General features: G+C 30.3%; 1 protein-coding gene and 1 long non-coding RNA gene across 2 annotated transcripts; one reads left to right on the top strand and one right to left on the bottom strand.

Moving 5' to 3' along the window:
* The first annotated feature begins 1,264 nt into the window (after positions 1-1,264).
* On the top strand, positions 1,265-2,963 carry LOC106326624 (putative FBD-associated F-box protein At5g56560). Its single transcript, XM_013764550.1, has 4 exons — positions 1,265-1,358; positions 1,717-2,579; positions 2,673-2,807; positions 2,898-2,963. The coding sequence occupies exons 2-4, from the start codon at positions 1,719-1,721 to the stop codon at positions 2,913-2,915; spliced, it is 1,014 nt and encodes a 337-aa protein (XP_013620004.1). The 5' UTR covers positions 1,265-1,358; positions 1,717-1,718; the 3' UTR covers positions 2,916-2,963.
* A 4,090-nt stretch (positions 2,964-7,053) lies between these two features.
* Positions 7,054-11,087, bottom strand: LOC106326516. Its single transcript, XR_001267254.1, has 3 exons — positions 10,982-11,087; positions 7,299-7,778; positions 7,054-7,091 (listed from the first exon to the last, which is right to left on the bottom strand). It is a non-coding gene; the product is annotated as an uncharacterized LOC106326516 (long non-coding RNA).
* Between the last annotated feature and the right edge of the window lie 355 nt (positions 11,088-11,442).

Genomic DNA, 11,442 nt, shown 5'->3' with positions numbered 1-11,442 from the left:
GACGATTTCGGCCATCAGAATCCCCCTGTTTTCTTGTAGTGATTGTACCTCTGAATTTTCAGAGTAGCTCATAATTAGGGACATAATTTGAGCATATCAAATCTGCTCTTGCAATCCCGCAAAAGGGTTTTCGTCGACAAAATCTTCATCATCATCCTCTTCAAGAACCTGTTCATTACGTTTTTGATTCCTCGAAGCCTGTGGTCGACCTTCCATCAGCCTTCACAATACAGCCTCCATCTAAACTCGTATTGATTCATAGATCTCCAACTGAAAGTTGGCAAATGCTCCCCGTAAGACTTCCGCTTGGTCATCAAATCGTTTCTGAAGAACCTTCTTAGGCGAGAATGGTTAGGATTCTTTGTATCTGATACCAACCGTCGCAGCAGCGTATTGGGATAATCAAAGAAGCTGTAATCAAACTCTGATTAAGTTCTTCGACGACTCTTTTCATAATAGAGAAATATAATTGTGATTTGTCAGAGAAAAAAATCTCTTGTTTATTAAATGAAAAACCAAATCTTAGAAGATCACATACGTTCTCCTTTATAACACCAACAGAATATTAATCATAATCTAACGAGACTAATGAAAACTAACAATAATCTTTAGCTTCTTAGGTTGAAACATATACGTACATATACGTATTCAACTTAAGACTTATCCGTATTTAAAGAAATTAAGAAGAATTAAAAAGAAAACTAAAAACCAGATAGAAATCGAACTTGTTAATAAATGTGTTACACTTGCCAGTAGATAGTTTAAGAAAGAACTGAGAAAGTCCAGAGAAACCCTAACCAGAAAGTACCAACCTCAATTATACTCTATAGTCTCTCAGTCTTAATCTCTCTCTGTCTCAATGTAAACATCTAAAACATTTCCTATTTGTCCACGTGTATATATACCTTTTTGCTTGATAGAATATGTTTCATACTTAAATCAACTCTCTCTTCTTTCCCTTCATCCGATTCTCAGCTTTTTCCCAGTGAATTATAAACCAATATTCTTTAAATTCTTTAATTTAAATGATTAGCTGTCAAATAAATAAAAATTGAAATGATTCATAGTATTACTTTCAGAGAAACAAATAGAATTTATAAATAATTTTGACCGTAATTTAAATTGCGATGAGCTGTAATTTAGGATTTAATCCCTTTTAAAAAGATTTTGTTTTTAAAAGGTAAGAAATCGACAGAAGAAGCCACTGAGAAACACGTAGACTCTGGTGATAAGCTTCTTCCATTCGCTAGTGATAAAATCAAGAAACATAAACATAAACTATGTAACCGAAGAAAAATAAACGAAGACGATCACTACATGCGTGAGTTTTACCTTCCGTTTTTTCAGTTAAGGTCAAGGTGATGCATCATTTTCATCGGTTGTAAAGTTTCGCTCCTGGTGCTTCTGATTGTGAATTTTTTGACTTCTTGTGGAGGTGTTTAGGTTTTTTTTTTTCTGCAAGCCTACAGATCTCTTTGGCTTTTGTCTGTGTAGAAAGTAGAAACTGATTTTAAGAACAAGCATTTGTAGGATTTTGTTGAGTATAATATATGGATTTAACTCGTCTGGGTTTCGATTTGAAAACCTATAGTCTTTGTGTAGTATGCCCGGCTAATATGCTCGTCTTTCATTATTATTTATTATTTATTTTTATTTTTGGGTGACACTTTGATGACGGGAACATAAACTTCTGCTAATATGTCTCCTCTTTCATAGCAATGGAAAATTACAGGAGGGACATTATCAGCCAGTTGCCAGATGATCTGCTCTTAAAGATACTGTCGTCACTTTCTCTTAAGGAAGTGATGGCTACGAGTTTCTTGTCCCGACGGTGGCGGTCTTTATGGAAGTTGGGGTCTAAACTCAAGATTGGTGATAAAGACTTCAGCGAGTTGCTTGTCAAATGGGTTTCCAGATCTTTGGCTATTAGTAACCCTCAGATTCTAAAGAGCTTGGATTTAAAGCTTATCCCAGGTGAACTTGATAGAAATATAAACTCTTTTTATAGGTTCTCCTCTTTGGTTGAAACCGCAGTTTCTTGCGGTTTGAGAGAGTTGAGAATCGAGTTTCTTTACACATCACTAGAACTGCCGAGTATCTTCTATGCATGTGGGACCCTCGAAACCTTGATACTCTGCAGGCTACATTTCGCGGATGTTCCGCCTAATGGTTCCTTGTCGTCTCTCAAAACTCTTCGCCTTTTATCCGTCAAGTTCTCACGCGACGAATCTGTTCAGAAGCTTCTAAGCATTTGTCCAGTTCTTGAAGAGTTGGTTGTAAGACGATCCGGATATTCCAATGTGGAGATCTTCACTATCAATGTGCCTAGTTTGACGAGTTTATCGATTGATTATTTACGTGCGGGATCTCATCAACCCGCGGGTGTTCATGGATTTGTCATAAATGCTCCTTCCTTAAGGTACCTGAACATTAGAGACCGTCACAGTAACTATTTGCTGTTCACAAATATGCCGGTGCTGGTCAAGGCGAATGTTGAGGCTGTTTGTGATCAATCCGAGAGTCTAATAGGATCTCTTGCCTCAGTCCGCCATCTCTCTTTGTGTTCTAAATTTTCAAACGTAAGCTTTTGTTAATTTGGAATCACTCAAGTCACAACCCTAATTGTTTTCTGTCAATTTTAATTTTACTTTGTTTGTTCGCTTCGGTTACAGATTCCATACCATGCAGGCACTTCCTTTGCCTTTCTTGAACATCTAGAGCTGTGTACTTGTTCTTCTGAGTGGTGGAATCTACTTTCCTGCATAATCACAGACCCCCTAACCCTTCGAGTTCTCAAGCTTAAGTCGGTATGTAGTATTCAGTTTCCTTAATCTGTGTGTGTTTTTTCCTTTTTCTCAAATGGTCTATAGCGCTAACACCTACTTTGTGCATCTCAGATACATCGCGCCCATTAATGGTTCATTGGAACAAGCAGACTTTTGTTCCTGAATGTTTGTTATCGCATCTCAAGAATTTGGAATGTAAACATTCAAAGGCACAAAGCTAAACAAGTGGCCAAGTATTTCGTAGCAAACGCTGGTCATCTAGAATTATCTTATCAACATGTTTTCCATCTTTTTTTAATTGAATGTAAAATTGATTCGAACAAGGAAATCATTTTTATATTAAGTTCAACATGTCACTGAATTTGGATTATATCTTTTGGTAGTTACAAAAGATGCTAAATCTTTGATAGTCAGCTACTCGAAGTGAACCGCGCTTATTTGACTATCCCTTTTTGTTTCTCTTGCTGGTTTGTACATAAGTTTTATGATTGCAGGTGGTGCTTGTTGTTATTTTCCATGACGGCCACCGTTTCTTACTTAAAACAGTGATTGGGAAGAAATACTGCATAAGGAATGAATGAGCTTATTTTAGTGTACGTTGTAATCCTTTATATATTAATTGAGAAACATTACAACATTGTTTTGTAGCCACGTGTCATCATGAGAATGAAATTCAGAATTTTTAGAGAAATAGGTTGGTCCATCTTAACTTATATTATACTTTTTACTAGGTAATAACCGCGCCGTGCGCGGAAGGAAATAATTAATTAGATTATTTATTTTACGTTGTAGTAAGAAATTTATCGCATAGCTATTTCAAAGGATGAACATTCAGATATTTGTTCGGATTCAGTAAGTCTATTCAGATTTTAATTTTTAGAGTTAGAAATTTAAATATGATTCAGATAGTTACAAATTTTAGTTTCAATTTGGATTAGATTTGGTTCGAATCATTCTAGATTTGGTTTGGGCTTGGGTATCTAGTATAATTATGTAATTTCTTAACAAAAATCTAAATATACTTAATCCTCAAAATCCAAAAATAAAAATAATATAAAACATAAAAATTTGAATAATTTAAGACTAAATACTTAAATTTTACATAAAAATAGTTTAATTTAAATATTTAGATGGAGAAAATATATATTTTCAGTATTTTGAACATATTTTGTTATTTTAGATATTTTCATATTAATGAATATTTAATAGATATGAAATTTAAACTAATATATTTAAGTATATAATTGTGTTTTAGATGTTTTTGGAATCCAAAATATTTCAGTTTGGATCGGATTTGGTTCTGGCTCTCTGGATATTAAACTTTTAGATCCATTTTAGTACTTAATCAATTTTATTTTGTGTTTAGTATTACTTTCAAATAAAGTTTGGTTTGGTTTTTCGGATCCAAATATTTTACCTAGACTTATTTTCTTCTACAAATATAAAGAAAAATAAATAAATGTAAAACTAATATGTTAGGCTTATTTCACATACATAATTATTAGACCATACTTTAAGAATACCAATAAAAATGGTTGGGCGTCGTGTCAATATTGTTGGACATGCTAAAAAATTGATGTAGTCTATAACCAATAATGTGTAGTTTCTTATAAAAGTTCTTGCCAAATATGATAAAAACACGATACAATCGAGTGAAATGGGTTAGAATTGCGTCAAAAATAGATGTGATCTCTTCATTCGTTACATGAATTCTCTTTTTCAATTGATTTCACGAATTTTCTTTTCTTGTAAAGCTTTTATGATTTCTAATTTTTTATAACAATCTGATTATCTTTCTAATTTTTGGTGTGATATGAAAACTCTGTAAAGAAAAACAATATTTAGCTAAACTAAAGATCCAACTTTGTATATGGCGTTTTTCACCTCAGTTTCTTTAATTTATAACTAATCACAATTATTTGTTGCTCTCGTATGCATAAACCTCAACCATGGCTAAGTTCGGCAAAATACAAAACTATCAATTCAAAAAACATTCTCATTCGAGCATTTTAGTTGATATGAATCTTAATGATTTTGAAATTTATTTCTTTCAACAATGATATTATTCAGTATTTTCCGAGAGAAAACTTCAATTCACTAATAGAAAGGTTAAAATACGAAAACTAAAAATGAACTGATTAAAAAAAGTGTGTGAACACATTAATTACTAAATGACTGTGAGGTTGACACGTAAGCATTATAAAGTTGAAATGATTGTAAGACTGACACGTGTCAATGTATGTGTGAACACATTTATTGCAAAATGCTTCTCTTTTAATATATAAAAGATTAAACTAACTATTAATTTGATAAATAGTGTACAAAAGAATATTCTCTTACTTTCCTTAAATAAAATCTACGGAATTGCCTAATATGGTTAACGTATATATGACAATTAATGATTATGAATAATAAATATTTGATAATATTTTTTGTATCTTAGCTCTTTTTTGCTTAATTTTATATTATTAAAAGATATTAAACAACCACATTAACCATATAACAAAAAAAAAATTCTTATATGTTATATTTTGAATTTTTAAAATGACTATAAATTACTAAAAACGTTAAATGTCTCACACTAAAATTTTATGATCAAAAGTTTAACTTTGTTTCGTAATAACAAGATACAAATGATCATAAATCGTATGAATATAAAGTCTCATTTACTAGACATTCATATTATATATTAATATAGTTTAAAATTAAACTATATAACATAGAAAAAATACTTAAATATGATAATTTCTAAATTTGTATTGAAAAAGTATTGAAACCTTAATAATTAAATTTTGACATTGCATTCAAAAAATCGCACATTGGAAATTTTGTGTTTATCACATGAGTGTGAATTCTAAAAAATAAATATTTATATTAAAATATACTCCTTCTATTTCAATATAGATGATATTTTAGAAGGATTATTTTGGTGATGATTGGTTTAATTGTGGCTTTAAAAATTTAGCTGTAAAAGTTTAGCTGTAGGTAAATTGGTTGTAGTTGTAAAGTTGTTACTGTAGATTTTTTTTGCAGAGACTTTTGTTGTAGTTAAATTTGTTGTAGCTGTAAATTATAGGCTGTAAATATTTTAAAATAAAATATGTGAAATCTGTGATGTATATATAAAATAATTATTTTTTATTATTTTTTATAAATTCTCAAAGTTTATTGTCATTTAAAATGTGATATGTAAATAATATATATTTATTTAAAATATTTCAATAATTTTTACAACACCCAAAATTGAATTAAATATTTATAGATGTTTTTTATTATGATTATCTAATTTATTTGATATTATAGATAGTTTTTTTATTTCACGGATTCTACAACCTATAAAAAAAAGCTTTAGGTGTTTTACTTAAAATACATTAAAAAAAATTTTGCTTTAGTTTTTTTGTTGTAGCTTTAAAAATAAAGGTAAAGCATAATTGGTAAAAGTTTATAGAAACTTAACATAGGTTTTGACTATTAAAAATAAAGGTATTGTTGGGGATGCATTTACACCCTCTCAAGGCCCATTAGACATTGAACTAGGCTCATATTGCTAGGAAACCCTAGACATATCTTTCTATAAATAAAGAGATATCTCTCTTGAGCAAGGGGGCTCATCTTCTCCCATTTTACACATTAAACTTGAATGATAGTGAAATGAACTCGGTTTTAGTGGGTCTTACAAAGACGTTCTATTCACAATATGAGGTAAACAGTCGAGGTTACAAAGAGATTAGAGAAAGAAGGAAAAGGTCGGAGCTTTGTTGAAAGGCTCAGACAGAAACACTAAGCAAGGCGATTGATCGTAAACCCTAGATCTTGCCGTCAATCTCTTAGTGTCTATTTGCGGATCCCTTCCTTCCTTCCATTCGTTCTCCTTTTATAGGCTCTACATGTCTCTCACTCGTTCGCCCTGGCAGTTTGGGCTTAATTTGATGTTTAATGGGCTGTCCAGCCGAGCGATAGCTTGATGGGCCGATACTGGTCCAGTCGGTCATTTGATCGTGAGGCTGAGTCGATCGAGCGATGGCCTGATGATCCAAGACTGATCCAGTTGATCGGGAGGCCCAAATGATTAGCTTGGATTCCAACACCGATCGTCATGTTAGATCCTGGTTAGTCTCCTGATAAGATTGGTCCGAATCTTATTAACCGACGGGCCTTGTGTGAGAATGCTAAATTACTCTCTAACAGGTATAACATGATTGGTAAAGTTTAGTGATTTAACTTCTTGTGTTACGGAACCAAACGTGTGTTCCTCGAAGTGTAACTTGTCCAGTCCCCCGAAAATGATGACTCCATTTTCTTCATCTTGTTCGTTGTACGTAATATTTATAGCCAAATGAAAAAAAATATTTTGTTGTACAAGATTTTGGGCTACAATGTTCTGCCTATATAGTTTAAAACAATATGATATATATATATATATATATATATATATATATATATATGTATGTGTGTGTGTGTATTAAACATGTTTCGAGAATAGATAAGTGGTACATGTGAAAAAATTATTACCAAATGGTGTGTGACTCTTTCAAAGAATTTTGTTGGAATCCAACCCAAGAAGACCATCGAAAGGTTCCATTAAAGGCGGACTTCTTTTAGCTTTCCCAGTAACCTCAAATAGAAACGAATAAAATCAATCCAAGTAAATGTAAGATCAGTCTTACTTGTTGCTTCACAAGAATGTCACCAGTCTAAGTTACAAAAGAAAAAGAATGTCACCAGTCGTTACATCATATTTGCAAAGGTAATCCGTGAGTTTTATTATCATCACCATATGCGAGATTTGTTGATGCTCTTATAATATCTAAAGTTAGACATTAATCATGCTCCATGGATATTGCCAAAAATGAGACCATTAGAGGAATACGTACCTTTCTGTTTGTAATTTGATGATTCCCCAGATATATATTTTAGACAATCGCGACTCCTCCAACCTGGATTAGGTACCCACATATCCAAGCTTCCAGTATCAAAAAGGACCGTCAAACTCTGAAGAAGATCAAAAGGAAAAAGAATCACGTAACCCGTAACCCTGAAAAACATTAAAGTGGCAGAAGATCATATCATACTAACCAACAAGAAAAATTCACACTACCATGGTAAAATCATTGTTTTCTAACAAGGACATTAACTATATTGTTTCTCATGTCCTACTTGATTTCATAGTAATCAAGGGAATTCGAGCATGTTCTTTTTTTTTTATTATTATATCCTGCTATCGGCTGGACAAGATAATAACAATGATATCAAAATTAGTCTGAAGAGAATCAAAACGAAAAGAATCACGTAAATGAAAAACCTTAAAGTGGCAGAAGATCATACCATAGTAGTGTGAATTTTTCTTGTATGATATGATCTTTTGCCACTTTTAAGGTTTTTCAGGTTTACGTGATTCTTTTCGTTTTGATCCTCTTCAGACTAATTTTGACATCGTTGTTATAATCTTGTCCAGCCGATAGCAGGATCATGGACAGTAATTAAAAAAAAAACATGATCGGATTCCCTTGATTAACTGTGAAAACCAAGTAGAACATGAGAAAAAATGTAGTTAATGTCCTTACTTGTCAGAAAAAATAATTGCACTTGAAAAACTTACAATTGCTAAGAAATTCCAGTTCTTAAGATTTTTTTCTGAAAATGTGTAGCTTTTCGAGTTTCCCTTGATCTGGTTATATATCATTTGAAAGTTTCGTATTTATTTCGTAAGTACCTAATTACTATCGAGCTGTAACCAAGTTACTAAGAACACGAAATTCATGATAGTGATTTAATGAATAACTAGATTTTGATCCGCGTTTTCGAAGCGCGGGTTTATTTTTTTTTTTTTCAATTGACAAATATTTAGTAAATGTCATATTTCATATATTTGTGTTTTATTTTATAAAAGACTTAAACTTTTTATCTTTCTTTACCGTGTTTCATTTTAAATGACTATTTATATTAAAAAAAATTAAACTTTATTTTTTTAATGAATTAAGTTGGTATAACTCTGATAAATTAATTTTATTATGTGGTTAATATTTTTAATAAAAATAATTATATACTTTTAATAAAGATTTATACTTTTCAATGAAAAAATCAATTTTTTTTTATGAATGCTTAAATTATATTAAGAAAAGAAAAAAAATAATTAAGAATGGTTGAAAAAAAATTATTTGAACTTGGACTCAATAGCTCAAAGGAAAAAAAATGTGAAAATTGGATCTGATTTCTTAATCGGCCCAAATGGTCCAAAAGAGATCTGATGTGGACAGTGGACTGGATCCGAAAATAATGGCCCAATATAGATATGTTATTAATATTATTTGATTGCCTTTAATGAAACAGGCAATGTTAGTAAAAAAACATGCTAAGGTAAAAAAGACAATAGAATAATCCTTTAATAGTATAGATGGATGGCGCACACCATGTGCGTGCGGAAGCATTAACATATTTAAATTTTTATAAAGAAATTATATCCACAATTAATTATAAGTTTAAAACTGTAATTGGTTTTGCGTTATTTGTTACAGTATAAATTTAATTTGTTTGTTCTCATTTACTTCTAACTAGCTGACTCACCCTTAAACGCGGGAATATATATATTTACGGAAACAAACTAAATTGCAATAGTTTATTAATATTTATTTTTGTTTTATTTATTTTATATTTTATATTATCTTAGTTAATGTTGTTGTTTACGGGTTATTGAGTTGTGGTGTTTTAGTGTACTTTGAAATATATTTAACTTTATTATATTTGTTTTTTTATTTCAATTTAATTTTCTTTTGGTGTAGTCAATTTCTTATCGTGTGTATGGTTATTATATTTATAGTGTTGTATAACTTTATTTTTGGTTTATTATTGGACTTTATTCTATGAATTTTTGAAAACACATAAATCACTGACAAAATTTATAAACAAACAAAATTCCAAAACTGAAAAAGTATTGTTTTTTTTTTGACAACGAAAGGTTATTCTATTACTTAAGATTAAATTGTTTAAAACCAATCTTAAATTGCATTATTTAAAATATAAGACTACATTAAAAAGTTATTAGTTAAAATGAATATTTATCATTTTAATCAAAGTTATTAATCTAAAATACTCAAAACACATAAACATAAATTCAATTATAGTACTTTATTTTTTAGAAAAAATTAAACAAGAAATTTTATTTTTATATTAAATATATTTCCTTTTTGATATATCTAAAATAATTCGTTTTTCTTAAACTATCTATTTTAAATATAACAACTTGCTATATTTTATATTAAAGATATTATCTTTTGTTTTCTATTCCTTTTTGATCTTTATAAAATAAATTCATTTTTATTTAATTAATTATTTTAAATATAAAAATGAGATATATATTAAGGATATTGCCTTTTATATTAATTTCCTTTTTGAATAAATCCAAAATTGATATATACACATATATATTTATTTCTATAATAAATTACTTTTTTGATAATTAAGTGATTTGAAAATAAATATTAGCAAAAAGAAAGTTTAATAAAAGATATTACTAACAACACCTAAGAAATTAAATTTTTAAATAATATTATAGAGATATAAGAAAGTATAATTAAATAAGAAATTTCTCAAAAAAAATAAATAAGAAATCTTTATTTTCTTGCATAAAAATATAAAGTAAGTATTAAATAGAGATGAAATTATCTAAAATACCTTAAAACGATAAATTAATGTGAATGTAGTAATTTCACATAAAAATATTAGAAATTGTCTACTAGTTGTAAAATAACAATTTTATCCTTCTAACGTTAGACTTTTTTAACACTTTCAATTTACATTTCGAATGGATCCAACTGAAACTAAAACCAAAAGAGTATCGCTGAAAAACAGGTGAACAAACTAAATAACCAAAACTAGAAAAGCAGAACACTGTACACACAAAGTCTGTCCTCAACTTTGGGGACTGCAAGCAAGAAACAAAAATTGGATGATTTGCAAATTTTTACAAAAGAAAATTTACAAAAAGTAATAAGCTTACCAGAAGGAAGAAACATTTGTAATTTTTTGGCTAAAAATAAATCTTATAAAATTTGCGGCCTGAAGCCAATGCTTGGTTGGAGTGGTGTTAAGGCCGGCAGGGCGTACACATGGATCAAGACTCCGGAGGGGATAAAATACTCACGCAGGATAGATAGAGAGAAAAAAAAAGACAGTGGTTTGGGAAAAAGAGAACTAACCACTGAGACATCGAGAGGTAGAGAGACCTTAATTAGCCATCACGAGCTTCCCGAAGAATGAGGTGATGGAGCCAGAACAAATTTTGGAAGTGACATGCTCCACTGGAAGTTAACAATAAATATTTGTGACGCTTTCAGCCATTAGTGTGGCCATCTTATTCTTATCTTGATGGACTTGCTCTGTCTAAGATAGCAAACAAAGTCCCACATTGGAGAATTATACAAAGAGTGTCTAATATATAAAGAGATGTCCAACTCTAGTACGAAGCCTTTTGAGATGAAAACCAAAAGTAAATCCATGCGGGTCTGCCTCTTAGGCCCAAAGTGGACAATATCGTACTAATCGGAGAATATAGAGTTGGACACGGGATTTAACAATCCCAATAATTGGTATCAGAGCTTTTATTGATTCAAATTCTTACTTGTGATAATGGGAGAGATTGTTGCTACCATCAAAACAA

Source organism: Brassica oleracea, chromosome C2, assembly GCF_000695525.1.
Source record: "Brassica oleracea var. oleracea cultivar TO1000 chromosome C2, BOL, whole genome shotgun sequence".
Lineage (NCBI taxonomy): Eukaryota > Viridiplantae > Streptophyta > Magnoliopsida > Brassicales > Brassicaceae > Brassica > Brassica oleracea.
This window is presented reverse-complemented; position numbering and strand designations above follow the sequence as displayed.

Coding starts and splice junctions, on each gene's coding strand:
- LOC106326624 (XM_013764550.1), top strand. CDS start 1,719: ATGGAAAATTACAGGAGGGACATTATCAGCCAGTTGCCAGATGATCTG. Junction 2,580..2,672: donor TGTGTTCTAAATTTTCAAAC/GTAAGCTTTTGT, acceptor CTTCGGTTACAG/ATTCCATACCATGCAGGCAC.